Here is a 17,902-nt window from a genome sequence, read left to right as displayed (position 1 = left end):
CCCAACCCTCCCTTTAAATATCCTCTAGTTGATTTTTGCCAGGTGCAGTGGCTCATGCCTATAATCTCAGCACTTTGGGAAGCAGAGGCAAGCAGATCACTTGAGGTCAGGAGTTCTAGACCAGACTGGTCAATATGGTGAAATCCTATCTCTACTAAAAATACAAAATTTAGGTGGGTGTGGTGCATGCCTGTAATCCCAGCTACTTGGGAGGCTGAGGCAGGAGAATTGCTTGAACCTGGGTGGCGAAGGTTGCAGTCAGCCAAGATCGTGCCATTGCACTCCAGCCTAGGCCTGGGTGACAAAGTGAGACTCTGTCTCTAAATATATAAATAAATAAATTTCCTCTAGTTGATTCTCAACTTGTGTTTTGGTTGTAAAGCTCCTTGTAGGTATGAGTCACATCTTCATTCTTGACCCAGGCATGGAGCTGGACAAGAGCCCAACAGAAGATCCCAACAGGAAGGGTGTGGAGATGTGTGTCATCCCTGGGGCAAGGGCCACAACTGCCAGTCACCTAGTTAATTTCAAATCAAATTAATGATCTGTTAATGACTTATCTGTTTCTGTGAGAGGCACTGTCAAGTTATACAATGCTTAGGTATCTAAAAACCATTAATTTGCTTCCTCTGTGTCTCCTAAGAGAGTCTCCAGGAAATATTCGTAGTGGAAGTCTTGCCCTCCAAATCCAAGTAAGAGATGGTATTATTTCCACCATGGGGAGACACACAGAAAAGACAGCTGGGTCCTGGATCTCCATCTTTCCATGGCCCATCCCATCACTCTAGATCTAGTAAGTAAAATTAGACTGATAGAGTGTGTGTGTTGGGGATGGAGGAGATAGGTGTCATTTAATTTTCATGACTAAAACACAGAAATTTTGAACTCAAGGGTAGAATAATGTTCTCTAAAATAAACAGAACAGGAATGCTGGATGGTGAACAGCCTCATTGAACTCCAGGAATAGCAGGGACAGGCTGTTCTGTGCTTATGTTTCCTGAACCAGTGTTTTTAACACACAGCGACGTTAACTTCACATCTTAGTCAAGGCTGAGGCACTCTCAGCAGTCCTTATAGCATTACCTCCCCAAGAAATCACTCTAAGTACTGTAGGTTTAAAAAAAGAAAATCTCAGGTACCACAAATTGCACTTAGCAACTGCCCAACCATATTATTTCCTTCCTGTCTAATGTAATTTTTCTGTTTTCCTATATAAAAGACTTATGCTATTTTGGAAAATGATCCTCCCTCCTAAAGTAACCTGGCTTTTTATTTAACAATCAAACAAGCTAAGAACAAGAATGAAGTGGTCCTTCTAACTAGCTTCTAAGTAACTAGATGTAAAGATTTTCCTCCATAACCGTCATTTAAAATGGCAAATTGTTCTGTTAGAAGGTAAACGTCAGTGGAGAGTGTGTGAGAGCAGGGTGGGAAGCCCTGTTCTGAAAGCTAAGCCAGGCAGTTTGTCCCCTGGACAAGGCTCATCTCTGAATGAAACCACATGTCACCCCCTCCTGCCCCTGCACTTCTTAGTCATTCTTTCATCCATTGATGAAACAAATAATTGTCATGTAGGAATGGGGAAATCACTGAACAAGTCTGGCAAGAGCCTCGCCCTCAGGGCTTACAATCTAGTGGAAGTTACAACAAATAAACTAGATGATTCCATTAATTCATTCATCCCACAAATAACTATTGATTTCTTTCATTTTTCAATAAGTAATTATTGAGCCTTGACTATATAGGAGACACGGAGAATTACTTTGGAACGAGATGGGCAAGATCCTTGACTTCAAGGGCTCGGTTCGATAGGAGTTACAACAAAGAAATGAACAAGGTGATGTCAGAGGGGTACGCGGTAAGAAAAATGCAACAGGGTGTTGTGATGGAGCAGAGCAACAAAGGACGGAGGATCTGCTAAGAAAGGGTGACGAGGGAACCCTCTCTGGGAGAGACATCTCAGCTCAGATCATCCTACGCACCTAGGGCAAGATCTGCCGGGCCAGGAAGCTTTTCCACCCGCCCTTTCACTGTGCTTCCGGATTGCACCCCTGGTTGGGGTATTCGTGGCATGTCTGATGTTAGCTTCCCCGCATCACGCCTTACTTATCACCTCCGAGGGCTGCAAGCTCCTGGAGGGCAGGTGGGAGGGGCATAGCTGATCGGGCTGTAGGATTTGGGACAATAGATGGGGCTGACCCCAGGAGGTGGCAGGAACTCTATAGGGTACCAGGAAATTTTGCACTAGTGAGCACCGCAAGGAACATCCATGTCAGCAGGCTGACCCGATGCGTCCACACGCCTCGAAACGCCAGACGACGATGTGCTGGGCCAGAACGACAAGGAGGGCCGGGCGTGAACCCAGGCACCTCCTGGACCTAACCCAACTATGCCCAGAGGTCAGGGCTCCAGCTCCGGCCCCCGCCCGCCGCGCGTGCGCAGCACAGCTCCGGCGCTGGCGCCTCCAGGTGCCTTCTACGGCACTGCGCCGGCGCGTTGCGCCGGGCGCTAAGGGGCGTGGTTTCCTTGCGCCGCGCAAGGCTAGGGCAAAACCCGGACCGGGATAGGGCTTGGGGCCGCGCGTCGGGACGTCCCTCGCGTCGGACCTGACGGCGCCTGCGCGTTGCGCGGCCGGCTGGGTGCTGTGGGCGGGGCGGGGGCCGGTGTAGCCTCTGTACCTAGTTGTACCCTGGCGCCACCCGGTCATCGCTCAGGCCACCGGCGCCATGAAGATCTGGACATCGGAGCACGTCTTTGAGTAAGTTTGGGGCACGGGGACGGCTCCGGGGAGGGTGGGCACGCCGGCTCTGGAGTCGAGGCGAGGCAGAGGCGGCCCTCAGGAGGCTTCCAGGCGTCCGGCCTAGCGAGAGGAACGAACCCTGAAGCTTGCGGGCCCCGGGGACACTGAGGGCTGGCCAAGGTCACGACCCCGAGGCACCCGAGCCGAGGGGATGGCTCCGACCTCCGAGCCCAGGCGGCCTTGCTGCTGGGAGGGCCGCCAAAGCCACTTCCGGACTCTCCCCCACCAGGAGGCAGCCTCGGGCCAGTGGCCTCCTGAGGTTCTGGGGGCGTCGCAGAGCACGAGGTCCTTGACTGCACTTAGGGTTGCCACATCCCGCCCTGCCGAACCCCTTTGGGAAGTGGACCCGAGAATCCCAAGAGGGAGGTGTTGGTTTTCTGCAGAGCGTACTTTTCCTGGCCGCCGTTTGGGTGAAGTTCCTACCTTCGATTGTGAGTTGTGGGTGAACTCAGGCCACCAGGATGTGAGACCTTTTCCCAACCTGTTCATCTACGCCGCAGAGCCTTGGATTTGGAATTCAAGGTCTAGCTCTGGCAGCAACAAGCGTGTGACCTTGGGTTTCCCATTTTCATCTGAGAAATAGAAGAGGACGGTCGTCATGGCCTACCCGTGTTGAATCTCTGAGGCCATGTTCAGGAACATCTTTTTGGATAGCGCGAAATGTTTATTAACGAAAATAGGCCTTGAACCAGTTGGATGTGGAATTAAATTCTCTTCCAGGTCCATAATTCCGTGAACAAAAAAGCCACAAACTTAAGCAGCAAAATTTTTTTCCTGAGTTACCTGCTCTCATCCGCTGATCTTAATGTCATTGCCACAGTTTTAATTAGTATAGCCTTGTAAATAAATATACTACACAGCCATTTATGTTTTTAAAAGTGTCTCTGAAGGCAACTTTTATTTTTTTATTTTTGAGGCAGAGTCTTGCTCTGTCGTCCAGGCTGGAGTGCAGTGGCACCGTCTTGACTCACTGCAACCTCTGCCTCCCATGTTCAAGTGATTCTCCTGCCTCAGCCTCCCAAGTATCTGGGATTACAGGTGCCCACCACCACGCCCTGCTAATTTTTGTATTTTTAGTAGAGATGGGGTTTCACCATATTGGCCATACTGGTCTCCAACTCCTGACCTCAAGTGATCCACCCACCTCGGCCTGCCAAAGTGCTGGGATTACAGGTGTGAACCACTGTGCCCAGCCTCTGAAGGCAGCTTTTAAAACGTTGTCAGCATTTGTACTTAGCAGGACACATCCTAGGGCCTGCTGTATCCTGCAAAGCGTAGAATATTAGAATCAGAAGGGAGCTTTTTTTTTTCTTCCTACTGTTTACAGTCTTTGTGGGAGGAAGAAGACCTGGCAGTTATAGTCATTCTGATGTTCATTAACCTACTCACATTCATCACTAGTCCATTTCAGCTCTGGGGATGCTTAATTTCAGTCCTCTTCCGGGTTTGCATGCTTCAGAAATTTTTGGCACTGAGTCTCTTTAGAACTGTCTTCTCCCTTGCCAGGCATGGTGGCTCACGCCTGTAATCCCAGCACTTTGGGAGGCCGAGGTGGGCAGATCACCTGAGGTGGGAAGTTTGAGACCAGCCTGACCAACATGGAGAAACCCCGTCTCTACTGAAAATACAAAATTAGCCGGGCATGGTGGCACATGCCTGTAATCACAGCTACTCAGGAGGCTGAGGCAGGAGAATCGCTTGAACCCAGGAGGTGAAGGTTGCAGTGAGCTGAGATCACGCCATTGCACTCCAGCCTGGACAAGAGCGAAACTCTGTCTCAAAAAATAAAGCACTTTCTTTTCCCTTATCTTCCCTACTGCTCCTTCCTGACCCGTCCCCTGCTTCCTTCTGTACTCTTTCTGCCTTTGTCTTCAACGCTTCCCTGTCATTTTCCCATTCAGTGTAAATGTTCAGTGAGACTCTGTTGTTGGCTTTCCTATGTTGGATTTCATCTATGATCTTAATTTCTTTTTTTTTCTCTCTTTTTGTCACAAAAGAAGAGAAGAAGCCCTTCTTTTTTTATCCTGGGAGAAGAAGCCCTGATCGTGCTTTCTCCCCATATAAACTGGGCTGTTTGGTCAAAGTCCCAAATGATAAGTACACATTTATGGCACCCAGATCTGTACCTCGAGCTCCAGCCTCCCCAGCTTCGCTCTTTATTTTCAGGTGTCTGTTAGGCATCGCTACCCTCCTGTCCCACAGGCCCTTCAAACTCAGCCTACCTGAAGTTGAAGTCATAATCTCCCCTCACAAATCTGAATGTTGTTTCTGATCTTTAGGATGTTACTATCTAACAACAATATCTAAGTCATCATTCTACATCTTATATCTATTGATTTTCCAGCACTTTCTTCCAAGGCCTCTTCTGAGGCCTATAGTTGGCAACCAGGTGAAATCATTCATTGATTCCTTCAACATATAGAGATGCCCAGTATGTGTCAGGCATTGTTCTTTGGATTGATTATATTTTATTAAGTAAATGAAGACATTGTTGCTGCCCCAGTGAAGTTAGCAATGTCCTCACCTCGTTTCAAGGGTGAAGAAGTGGGACAGGTCAGTGAGCCATAGCCAGGTCCTCCTGATTCTACTTTGGTACGGTCTTTGAATGTCTTCCATTATGAGATCCTTTTCACATAATTATGTTAATACAGTTCATATTAATTGCTGGAAGATTATTAATCGTAATAAGTATTCTTTGTAATGTTTGAGCTGGTTATGGTTCATAAAATAATCTTGAGCCAAGCTAAGTCAACATCAGTGGTTTCAAGTTGGTTCAGAAAGGGGAGATGGACTCAATTACAAATAAGGCATAACCACCCTGAGGCCATGCGAGTATTAATTTTTTAGAGAGGGTTGGGGGAAGAGATAAGGGCATGAAAGCCAACTAACCATAGTATATGACTGGATGGAGACCTGTGGAGGGGTTATCTGATTTTCATTTTAGATAGTTGCCTTGGTAAGAATCAGAGTGCTTGGCCTGTATGCTTCTATTTGTGGGGACTGTTCGGATTGATGAAGCAACTCTGCTTATATATGTGCATTGATTGCTGGATAAGGCTGGAGACTAAAGACATAATGAGGTTCATTTGTATAATATTATAGAGAAAACAATATTATAATGAAAACATTAAAAATAATGTCACTGGTTGTCCAGGGTTCTGGGAAATTAATGGATTAGAGATTTTCCTTTTGTTGACAAGATGTAGTTGTCAATCTGAGGTCTCTAAAAAGTTGGAATAATGTCTACCTGTTTCATTTTTAGACAAATAAAAAGTAATGCTATTGTACCTTGAAACATCATCCCCAGATCTTGTCTTTTTCCTTCAAATGAAGATGAGAGCACAGATAAGTGGTGTAGAAGGGGCTAGAATCAGACTGCAGGTGGACTAAATCACCTTTAATACTGATTGTACTTAATAAGGGGTCCTTTTGAAAAGGATGTCTTTTGTACAAGTGTCTTATTCACAGAAGTTGTGAAGTGAACAAAGGTGCATCACATTTTGAATTACCCAAGCACATGTGCTTTTTCAAGAAAATAAGATACTGCAAGTTCTCAAGTGATGTGATATTATTACCACTTCAATACTAGGTGATAAGTGCTTACAATATTAAAAGAGAATATTAGAAAGTAGCATATTAGGAGTGCCTTCAGGATATTTTATTGTATTGAGTGACCTTTTCAAAACAGAAATCAGAATCACTCCTTTGAGAAAAACAATGAATAAAGATTGACTGGAGGGAATGTTTTTATTACATTAATATGAAGGAAAAGTTCAATAATTAAGTCAAAGCTTTGAATCTTTTTTGTGATCCCCATAAGAGTTTATAGTGCCCATAAATTCTTTTACTTTTGTTACTTCCTTATAACCTGATAGAATTGAGGTCAGACGAAATAACAAATAGCATAATGATACTTTTAGCTCTTTGTTTCAGTAGAACACAATTTTAAATACATTTTCTTGAATCACTGGTTCTTCCTAGAAATAATTTACATGTGAAAGTGGATAATGGTAAGTAGGAAAGATGGTTTAAGAAACTATACTGTAATGCTTTGTAGGCTACTTTGATCTTTATAGATACGAGTTTTATTATGTAGTCTGTATTGTGGAAAAATACTGAAGCCTGTTAAAAATGTAGATCGATTTCCCATAATCATCATTGTTTCAGAAGATAATTTTTCCTAGGAAAACTCATTAAACTTACATTGTAAAGAATGATTTGATGGACTATAAAAACTGTTTAACTCATATGCATATTTTTAAATGTTTGGGTGTTTTGTTTTGGTTCACATCGGCAGCCACCCATGGGAAACTGTTACAACAGCTGCAATGCAGAAATACCCAAACCCTATGAACCCAAGTGTGGTTGGAGTTGATGTGTTGGACAGACATATAGATCCCTCTGGAAAGTTGCACAGCCTCAGACTTCTCAGCACAGAGTGGGGACTGCCTTCCATTGTGAAGTCTGTAAGTGTGTCTTTATTCCCGGAGAGATGTGACTGCTGTGGAGAAGTTTTCTAAACCGCATTATAATTTCAAATAGGTTGTGGGAGCCGATTCTGAATGTCATTTTTGCATAAGTTCAAGTTATATTATAATAAACTTGAGTTATGAGTGTGTAATGAATTGGAAATATTATTACAATCTTCATGAAGGCACCCGATAGAATCTTCTGAAGGAAGCCAGCTAATTCTGTGTAATCTGAAAAGACTTATATTCTGTTTTTTCTGCTTTTGCCAGCAACTTGAGACCAGTCCTAAGGTTTGGAAGTAATGGTCTGGTCATGATTGTTAAGGTGACAGTTCTGTGATCCATAATGCGTTGGGTACATTAAGTAAGGAGTATGTTCTCGGACTTGTTCTTGCCACATTTGTTCCAAGGTCTGGCAGTCCTTCCTGTACATTTAGAAATAATTGTCTTCCCTTAAGAGTAAGCTGGCTTTAGTGAGCAGATTTAACCAGGAAGAAACTGAATGCCAGTTTACCATAATGTGAGAAAACTGGTGTAATAGTGGATCCAGGTTTCTGTAGAGGGTCTCTTTATGGAAAGTAGGTTCACCAGGAAAACAAAAGTATACATTTCATTAGGAATGTACTTACTGCCTCCTTTTTTTTTTTAAATTTATTTATTTATTTATTTTTTTATTTTATTTTATTTTTTTTTTGAGACGGAGTTTCGCTCTTGCTACCCAGGCTGGAGTGCAATGGCGCGATCTCGGCTCACCGCGATCTCCGCCTCCTGGGTTCAGGCAATTCTCCTGCCTCAGCCTCCCGAGCTTACTGCCTCCTTTATGCAAACCATGGCATTAGCTAGTGCGGACTTAGAAATGAGCAAGGTCAGGGGATAGGCTTGGGGTCTTAGCACAGGGAATGACCGTGGACACTGATGTATGATCCTCCATCATGAGAAAGCTGTTTTTCTGTCTAGAGAATGAAGCTGAGGACCACCTCCCCTGAACTGTTCTGAGAAAATACAGATGCCTTTGAGTTCACCTTTTCTCTAGCTGCCATGTTGCCCCAAGCCTGATAGTTCAGCCTCAGTGCTCCACTGTTGCGTCTGAGCAGATTCAGCTTGGTGCCTCACGTTGCAGACATCTCAGTGGGCTGGTTTCTAATTGCCTGTGGGAAAAGTTTTTGTGTCTGACAGTCTCATCTCATCCATGTTGTGTTAATAGGCCTTTTTTCTGACCTTTGCTTGTTTCCTCTGGTCTTTAGGAAACAGATTTTTGGTTCAACATATTGACATTTTTTTTCCTGCAAATAAAATATTGATGCACTTGGTAAGAAATTCTTCCTCCTCTGATTACTAATTCTGAATGTTTTACTTAGCTTATTGGTGCAGCAAGAACAAAAACATATGTGCAAGAACATTCTGTAGTTGATCCTGTAGAAAAAACAATGGAACTTAAATCTACTAATGTAAGTCTTGGCCCCCTTCTGTTTCATTTTGAACTGTATGGCTGAGTTCTTTGTGTGTCTTGTAGTTGATATATAAGTGAGTGCATGTTCACGGGGTGGTTGCGAGACTCCCTGCGCATGCGCAGCCCAGACTCGGCATTGGTTGTCGCTTCCTTACCCTTCCTGCTCTGATGATCCTGCCTGTCTCTAAGGGGATAGCGCTCAATAAAATGAGTTTGGGATTATGTGTATTATCATTATATTTTCTTTCCTCAACTTTGTTTTTTAAATAAAAAGTAGGCAGTGAATAGTTTATGGAATAATAGCAGTGGTTTATTTGTTGTTTTGTTATGTTTAGCTAGTAAGATTTTGGCTTGTGTGTTGATTTTGGAAACATTTTGAATCTTCAGTTGCAAAATTATTTGCTTTTTTTTTCCATTCTGTAGATTTCATTTACAAATATGGTTTCAGTAGATGAGAGACTTATATACAAACCACATCCTCAGGACCCAGAAAAGTGAGTAAAAAATATTTTAACAAATGTATTGTAAAGGGTGTTGAAAAAAAATTTTTTTTTTGGTCAAATTTTTTGAAAATGAAAGTTGGGTCATCTGAACCAGCATGGGTATGTTTTGTTCCAGAACTGTTTTGACTCAAGAAGCTATAATCACTGTGAAAGGAGTTAGCCTCAGCAGTTACCTTGAAGGACTGATGGCAAGTACGATATCCTCCAATGCCAGTAAAGTAAGTGAGGCTGCTTCTTGGTCACTATTCCCTGGTTCATTTCCTAGACAAATGGGGTGCTGACTGCATGTGTGTTCCTGTAAGCTGACCCTTACCCATTCTACCCTAGGAAACTGCAGCACGCTGGGCAGTTACTTACACAGGCTCTGGGTTCGCGTCCAATCTCTAGCTTTTAGCCTTTCCACCTTGGGCCGTTAAGTTAACCTTTCTATGCCTCAGTTTCCCATTTTTGAAGTGGAGATTACCCATTTTACAGGGTTGGCATGGAGTAAATGAGATAACACTGCAAGTACGTAGCCTGGGGCCCAGCACTTAGAAAGTGCTCAGTGACGTGTAGCTGTGTGTCATTTAAAGCACTGTTTCTCAACCTTTTTTCACTATTGTCGCCCCCCAACCTATATTAGACATTTTTTGCCTTATTGCCACCTCAAGTTATATCATATTATATACATATGTATGGGCTTTATACATAAAAGAGGAATACTTTTCCATCCCTCCCAAGAACCAGTTTTTGTTTATTGAGAACATTAAGTTTAGAGAAAGATGCCTAACACACTGTTTCATAGCACATGGTTAATTTGGTCATTCAGTAGTCAAGAGATATTCACAGATGCCTTCTCTGTGTCAGGCAGAGTGCTGGGCTAGACAGGGAATCTAGCAGGGAGCAAAACAAGTGTGGTCCCTGCCCTCGTAGAACTAAAAGGCAGGTGACATTAATCACACAGCATGTCATTAGGAAAGAAAAGGTGCAGAAAGGTATGAGAATGCTTAATAAGTGTTCAGGAACTGATGTTTCTGCTGGGCGCATAATGGCGATAGGTTGATTGCGAGGGGTATGCCAAGAAGAGTGTTCTAGGTGGAGGAGCTGCATGTGTGAAGGCCCTGAGACAGGAAGTGGCAATTGCTCTTTCTGTTTTTCAAGGAACTACACAGAAGACTAGGAGAGAAGGGGTGAGGAGGGAGTTGGGGACCAGATCCTATAGGACCTTGCTTTTGGTTTAAAATATAGAGGAAAGGGATTTGACCTTCTTGCCCCTAAAAAGGGAACCACTGTAATCATGAAATAAATAAGTCATCCTGTTATTTAATTGTAGATTATTTTGAGAACATCTTTTGCATACAAAATAAAAGTCAGTTTATGGATCAAGCCAGTCGCTCAAGGCATTTGATGTTTGCTAAATAACATTAGAAAAGAAAAAGCCAGGACAAAAACAATCTGTCATCTCAGATTTAGTTAAACTTGTCACGCTCCTTGTTACTTCCTGGTGTGTCATTAATTCGATATATGTCTTTGCTTTCACTAACAATAAATGTATTGGATTTTTTTAAGGGCCGAGAAGCAATGGAATGGGTAATACACAAATTAAATGCTGAGATTGAAGAACTGACAGCCTCAGCAAGAGGAAGCATACGGACTCCAATGGCTGCAGCAGCATTTGCAGAGAAGTGATAGTGAAAGTTGGTAGGCAACGTTGGGTACTTCAGGTCTCTCCAAGCTGACTGTATATTTATTTGTTATTTAAAAAATACAACTATATTTTAGGTAATTTTTTTTAAGTTGGTATAAGGCTATGTGACTTGATCAAAACAGATGCAGGGCCTGTAAATAAAAGGGATCATCTGAAATTAATGTTATTTGAAATTAACTGTCGGATTTTGAGGGTTCCAGTATTTCTGTGAAAATTCAACAAGAATTCCTTGGAAATGAGTATTGATAGGGAATCTCCTTAAGGTAGGATTTTCAAGCTTTTCATACACTGGAACTCCACCTGACTTTGGACCAACCCCAGAACAGAGCAGAGCCACCTATAGACGCCCATTGCCCTGCTGCTGTACACTTGAACAGCTTGCACAAGGGAACTCACCTAAAAGGAAAAATTGTGTAGTTTTAAAATACATTTTGTGTAAAATAACTTGCTCTGCTATAAACCACCATTTAAAACCAGTGTTTTGATTTGATACTTAATATTTTTGGAGTGAAAATTATCACTAAAGTAACATGACTCCAACAAAAGTATGGTTTCATTAAAGAGTACTGTATTGATTTGCCAAAGTTTTGTAACTTAGTAAAGGTATTAACTTCCTTGGATGTATACTTTATGATTTAGTGTGCTGTACCGTGGGCTGGTTATGTTAACTGAAAAAAATAAAGTCATTACCTGAGTTTTGCAGTGCTCTAACTTAAACAGAACGGCTGTTCACATATTTTAGCATTTCACATTTGCCTAACTTAAAAATTGCCATGTGTCAAAATCATGGTTTGTAATTGCTAAGGCATGATATGTCAGGTTATTTGAATATAATTACTTTTTGAAGTAATTGTGACCACAAAACATCTTTTTTACATTAAGGAGCTGTACATCATTTGAAATTACTCAAGTGATGTCTTGCTCTGAAGCATAAACCCCAGGTACTGAATGTTTTTAATAACATGGTGCCACTGCACGATTTGCGGGTGGTGGGAAAGAACAAGGATAATGTTGGGGGGGGAGGCGTGGCCTGAAACTAACCACTGCATGAATTGCACTGCAGTTTTATTGATGGGAATTCTGTGTTTGGGATGTCAGAGGGCAGCTTGCAAACTGAAAATCCAATAAATGTACTTTCTTTGATATTTTGTAGCAGCCAATTAGTAACCACTAAATAATAGCTTTGACATTTGCAATTGTTGCAGAGTATTTTTGCTACAAGATGATTAGTGCTTGCCTTTATTTTACAGTGCTTAAACTTCTAGTCATGTTTCCTATCAGAGACCAGTTAATGTATGTACATAACCACAGAAATAGTATAACCAAACTATTTTTAAATTATCGTTTTCCTACTTAAAAATTGTATAGCTTAATACTTTTTAGGACATTTGTAAAAGCAGATTAAATTTAATAAGGTTTCTGATTTTTTTTTTTTGTAACCGGATATAGTTTTTACAAGTGAAATAACATTTCAGCTAAATATCACTAAATAATTGATATTTGATGAAAATCTGCCTTGTGTAATTTCTGCAAATTATACTTGTTCTGAAAAAGGTGTCATGCCCTATTGAGATTTTTAAACAAATACTTATCCTTTGATTTTTGAAACGCTGATCTAACTATAAAACTATAAATTTTCATTTTCCAGTGCAGTTGGTTACATTTTTTGAAACAGCTGGTAATTGATAGCTTTTACCTGTTAATCATAAATGCACAGCAAGCAAATGAATTTAAGAGGACTAAACTGGAATAAGTATTCATAAATGAAACCCTTGGACTATTTAATACTAAAGTTGAAATGTGGATTAAGAAAAACTTTTGTTAATAAAAACTTTCTTTTAAGTGATGTTTTTCCTGATTATAATTCTTTTTAATAATTAAGGTGAAGAGCAAAGGTTTTTTTTTTTTTTCCTCTTTATGAGTGAAAACGCTTTCATTCCTAGACTGAGACTAGAGTTTAGAGTTTGGTTCTCTAAATCACAGGCACTGAGATGAACATTTTCCCTGCCGCGTGGCAGCTCCCCTGTGCGTCCAGTGGGTTTTCTTCACATTTTTCTTCCCATCCATCCGGGGCAACAGTGGCAACTGTTGCCTTACCCTCCATCTTGTCGCACATTGGAAGCAGATCCTACAACAGAAAATGTCAAGGGGGGTCCTCCACTGGGTTTCCAGGGTTTACTGTCAGTCTGGGAAAAAGGGTGCCTAAGCGTTTTTCTGAATCTCAGCTCTCAGGACACGCTTATCTATCCACAGATTTTTTTAAAAGCCGGCGCCGTTTCCCGGAAGCGGGCGCAAAGCCAGGCCCTCGGGGCGGCCGTCCCCAGGCCGCCTCGCGTCCTCGCCTCCCGAAAGCACGCGGCTCCACCGCCCCCCACGAGGGGGAGTGCCCCCCCCGGCCCCCTTGCCCCGGTCGCCCCCGTCGGGGTAACACGGAAGCCCGGGAGACACACGCCTCGGGCGCTCAGGGAGCCAATAGGTGGACGCAGCCAGCCGGCCCGCCCGGGGATTGGCACCCGCGGTCCAGGCCTCGCGCGCCCATTGGCTCCCGGCGCCAGAGGGCTTCCGTGGCAGGGCAACAGGGGCCGTGCGCAAGGGAGGGGCGGGGCAGGAGGCGGTGATTGGCAGTTCCGCACTCCCCGCCCCTTCCGTTTCTGTGGTCTGAACTTCCTGCGGCTGAACCGCCCGGCTGAGCCGTCATTGCCGGCATCTTTGCGATTCGACCCGACGAGCTCCGTTTTCTCGACAGCATGGTGGCCTACTGGCGACAGGCTGGACTAAGGTAGGCCCAGGCCTCCAGAGGGAAGGGCGCCGCGAGCCCGGGCCGCACGCATGCAGATGCCCAGAGGTCATGCAGGACACGACCGAGAGCAGCTGCCCCACGCGTGACCGGGACTGGATCGAGCCTCGGGTGCCGCCGCCAAGATGGCGTCGCTATGGGCAAAGCGCTCTGGAGGGCGCGGCGTCGGCCTCGAGTGGGAGTGCGCCTGTGCTCTGCCTCGCCTCCCGTCGGGGCGGCCCAACACCCACAGAGTGCTCCTGGACACCTTTGCGAATGGGAGCTTTCTCGAGAGAGAGGCCAGCTCTTATTCAGCAAGCCTTTTCTTCCAGAATGGTGCTGGAGCCAGGTGGTGAAAGTAGTACAGTCACAGCCACCTTGGGAAACAGGAGATTTTTTTCCACGTGACCGCTGTTGGCAGCTTTGATCTTTAATCCAGCATCGCGGTAGAGTCTTTTACGACGTTACACATATTTTTAAACCTTTAAGTCCTGTCAGTCTCAGGTTTGCTTATCTGTAAAAGGGGTGAAAGTCATTGGTAAACTGTAGAGAGCCCCTCACAAAGGTGAGAGTTGATTCCTGGAAAGATCAAATATGGAACCCACTTGAGGACATGGTGTCTCATAGTGGAACCACAAACCATTGGTTGTAGGTGTCACATCTGACCCATGCACTTGAATGAGCAGAAATACCATGCTCCAGGTGACAGACACACCTTATTCGTTGACTAGACGGTGTTGAACTTTCCATTTTGTGGGTATATGTGACCGCTCTACAACTAAGCTTCCCGGTTTGCTGAGGTCAAGCAAGCAGTCTTGTAGAACTGGAAGATGGAAGATCTGTTACTGGATGATAGTCCCAGTAGTAGACGCCGTTTATTAGCCAACTTTCCTGTGATCCGTACCTTTTCACACTTTGTTTTTCCTCCTCCCAGCTGTCAGCAGGACAGGTATTATCCTTTTATTCTATTGTTTTTTCAGGCGAATAAAGGTGCTGAAAAGGTTGACCAGCCTGAAGGTCACCCAGTTAGTAAGAATGGATGCCGGCATTGGAATTCATACCTCTGAGTCCCCAAAATAAATTCTAAAACATGAGAAAATAGACAGCACCCCTCCCCGCTTCCTGTTTTTCAAAAGTGTGAAAGGTGATCTGACATCTTTTGGAAACTACGTTGTTGATGGCAGTCCATCTACCAAACAGGAAGCAGGTTTTACAATTTTGCTAGCATTGATGAGGTTTTCTATGCACTTTTCAGTTTAATTTAGAAATCTTGATTAGTAAGTATTTTCAGTGGCAGATTTGTGATGCAGAATTCAGTATTCTCAGGAAAGCCTTTAAATAAGTTAGTACAGGAAGAACTGTTTTAATTCAAAATAGTTTTTTCTCTTAGTTACGTATACCTCACCTTTCAAGAATAATGTAATTAAAGTTTTAAGGAGAGAGAGAATTGATTAATCATGTTATAGTCTCTGTTAACATTTTGGTCTGTTTTTTTTCCGTGCTGTGGGATTTTTAAAAACATTTATGCAGCTTTTATTTTGAATTAATATAAAGAGAAAACAGTACAAAGAAGAAAAATCAAAGATCATGCATCCAAACACCAGTTAATACTTCTGTACATTTGTTTCTAGTGCTATTTTTCTTTGTATAGATTCTTTTTGACGTTAGTCATATTTTTAAATCCAGTTGTACACTAAGGTACAACCAAACCAAAATAAAAAGTACAGGAAGAAAAGCGAAAGCACAGTTACAGCTGTCTGGCTGGAATATTGATAATTAATACATACCTTCATTTTCTCCCAGCTACATTCGATATTCCCAGATCTGTGCAAAAGCAGTGAGAGATGCATTGAAGACAGAATTCAAAGCAAATGCCGAGAAGACTGCTGGCAGCAATGTAAAAATTGTGAAAGTAAAGAAGGAATAATCTGTAAGTTACTGATTGACTTAGAACAGTTGCATTTGAAGTTTTTGGAACAGCATAAATATCAAAATAATTTTAGTTTGGGGTTCAGTTCATTTTTTAGTCAGTGTATTTGGAAGTTAGTTATTGGGATAATATAATTTAAATCATACAGGTTATAGAAGTCCCGTGGCCTAATAAAAAGAAAGTCTTTTCAGGCCCTGCCAAGCAGAAGTAATTGGCACATTGATTTTGAGTTCATTTAGCAATGCTTAGGTAGAGAGCCATCTTATTTTAATTAAACCTGTTTCATTTGTCTGCACAAATCAAATAATTTGGAGGATGAACTCCCCACTTTTATCATTGCTATTGGAGTTAACATAACAGTTCAAGAGCATGAAAAATTACAGTTCTTTACATTTTTATTTCCACCACATCTACTAATGTTTTCACAAATCGCTACTTCCCGAACATAATAACTACAAGTACAGGGAAGGGTCCTGCTGTTGTATCAAGCAATAAAATCTGCAAGACCCTCCAGTGGATACTGTTTTGCTAAATTTATTATGCTTTCAGAGGGTTTGGTTCATTTTACTTTTCAAAGATGTTGGTGATGTAAAGTTACATTCTCATGAAATAAAAAGTTCTGTACAGTTGCTAAGTGTAGACTTTTGTGTTCCAAATTATAAAAGTAGTTTTATCTCCGAAGTACTTTCTTGACATTGTTATTTCAAAGGTAGGCAAAGCAAATTGTCAGAGATGTTTTCCAGATTTAATTTTCTTGATTTGCTTTTAAAAAGCTTCAGACCCACGATAGCACAGAAATGTGAGAAATAGTAATCCTTTGGCAGCTTATGGTTATGAGCAATTTTACTTATTGGAACTGTCTCCCCTAAGCACTTTTTATTTTCATTTTGAATTAGTAAATATTTTATTTACTAATAAGTCTGGAGGTGCAGTGTTTTGAATTTAGCCCTTTTTCTAGGGGCTGTCTAATCTCATAATTCTGAGTAATGAGACCTGGTTTTATGTTGGGTTGTTTTGTTTTAACAATAAACTAAGAGAAAATCATTTAGCCTCACACCGCTCTGCAGCAGAACCACCAGACTCTGCATCAAATGCCGAGATTTTGCCGAGATTTTGCGGTGTCCTGGCGGTGGGGAAGTACTGTCCGATCCCCTTAAACAAAGCATTAGCCCCTCTCTGTTATGTCCTTCGGGGTTAGGAACCTCACCTCATTAGCACAGGAGATGTGAGTGTCTTTTAAAGGCAAAGTAGTTTCTTTATTACTGGGAGAGTGTTTACTTTTACTCAGCCGAGAAATGCCTGCTTGACTAAGCCTGTGTACTTGAACCAGCACTTTTTACATCCAAGCCAAGGCAACGTGAATTATAGCCACAGTTATACAGTTCACTATAAGGAAGTTATTTCTTATATTCATGTTGAATTTTTAAGAAAACACCCAAGAACTAGCCGGCAACTGTTGCGTTTTCTTTTTCTTCCTAGACCCTGACTAAAGCTTGATATGCCGTATTTCCAAGGTGAAGATGTGTGGCCACATGTTACGGCAGATTGAAAGGATCTTATTTCATGGGGAAAAAAAATCCTGTCTTGTTCATAAATTGACAATGTCAATAAATTGAAGTATGGTTCACTGTTACTCTTGATTTTTAGTTTCTGTCAGACTTTTATTTTCTTTGGAGGAACTGTCTGCACAGCTGCATGATTATGGCCATGTGAACCAGAGTTTCTTAAAAGCACAGGAAGCCAGATTTAATATTTAGTGATCAAAGGGATGCAGAATGCATTTTGAAAATGTCTCAAAATTGTTGTTTCATGACATTAATTGGCGATCAGAATTGTCTGCTGTCATTGACGCTTTGTGGTCCCTTATTTTTGAATTGTTGTCAGAGTAATGAATTGGTTATCAGTAACCTAAATGAAAGTAATTATTTCATACTAAAAGTGCTTATTAGAAGAAGAAATACTAAATTTTACTCACGTTTTTTGTATTATGCACTTAAAACCTATAGATAAGAACAATTACTTTAAGCAAAAAGTGCTTTTCACATTGTTTTGTAAATGAATCTTTATATTCTGGTAACATTTCTCATAGGAAATGAGGCAAAGCTATTTAATAACTTGCTTGCTGAGTTGATGGCCAAACTAAGATTACAATCTAAAGTTTTTGACTGCAGGTCTGGGGCATGATGATCACAATGCAGTTTCATGGTATTTTCATAGTCATTTCATTCATTGATTATTTAGGGATGAATAATTGTTGCAAGTTACTGTTTTTATCTTTCTTTGAAAC

General features: G+C 42.1%; 2 protein-coding genes across 2 annotated transcripts; both read left to right on the top strand.

The window, feature by feature from the left end:
• Nucleotides 1-2,637: 2,637 nt before the first annotated feature.
• On the top strand, nucleotides 2,638-12,755 carry PRELID3B (PRELI domain containing 3B). The gene is made up of 6 exons (XM_002747723.7): nucleotides 2,638-2,758; nucleotides 7,098-7,266; nucleotides 8,628-8,717; nucleotides 9,143-9,213; nucleotides 9,338-9,440; nucleotides 10,771-12,755. Exons 1-6 carry the CDS (start codon nucleotides 2,727-2,729, stop codon nucleotides 10,888-10,890), a joined length of 585 nt encoding a protein of 194 aa, XP_002747769.1. The 5' UTR covers nucleotides 2,638-2,726; the 3' UTR covers nucleotides 10,891-12,755.
• An 807-nt stretch (nucleotides 12,756-13,562) lies between these two features.
• Nucleotides 13,563-17,248, top strand: ATP5F1E (ATP synthase F1 subunit epsilon). The gene is made up of 3 exons (XM_008996197.4): nucleotides 13,563-13,688; nucleotides 15,489-15,615; nucleotides 17,095-17,248. Exons 1-2 carry the CDS (start codon nucleotides 13,657-13,659, stop codon nucleotides 15,610-15,612), a joined length of 156 nt encoding a protein of 51 aa, XP_008994445.1. The 5' UTR covers nucleotides 13,563-13,656; the 3' UTR covers nucleotides 15,613-15,615; nucleotides 17,095-17,248.
• Nucleotides 17,249-17,902: the final 654 nt, after the last annotated feature.

Source organism: Callithrix jacchus, chromosome 5, assembly GCF_049354715.1.
Source record: "Callithrix jacchus isolate 240 chromosome 5, calJac240_pri, whole genome shotgun sequence".
In the NCBI taxonomy this organism is placed as follows: Eukaryota; Metazoa; Chordata; class Mammalia; order Primates; family Cebidae; genus Callithrix; species Callithrix jacchus.
The sequence above is the reverse complement of the archived record's forward strand: the minus strand, read 5'-3'. Positions and strand labels throughout refer to the sequence as shown.

Bases quoted from the DNA above. Each gene is read 5' to 3' on its own strand.
- PRELID3B (XM_002747723.7), top strand. From the start codon at position 2,727: ATGAAGATCTGGACATCGGAGCACGTCTTTGA. The intron at 2,759-7,097 runs GTAAGTTTGGGG...TCACATCGGCAG, and splicing joins ACATCGGAGCACGTCTTTGA to CCACCCATGGGAAACTGTTA. The intron at 9,441-10,770 runs GTAAGTGAGGCT...GATTTTTTTAAG, and splicing joins TATCCTCCAATGCCAGTAAA to GGCCGAGAAGCAATGGAATG.
- ATP5F1E (XM_008996197.4), top strand. From the start codon at position 13,657: ATGGTGGCCTACTGGCGACAGGCTGGACTAAG. The intron at 13,689-15,488 runs GTAGGCCCAGGC...ATTTTCTCCCAG, and splicing joins TGGCGACAGGCTGGACTAAG to CTACATTCGATATTCCCAGA.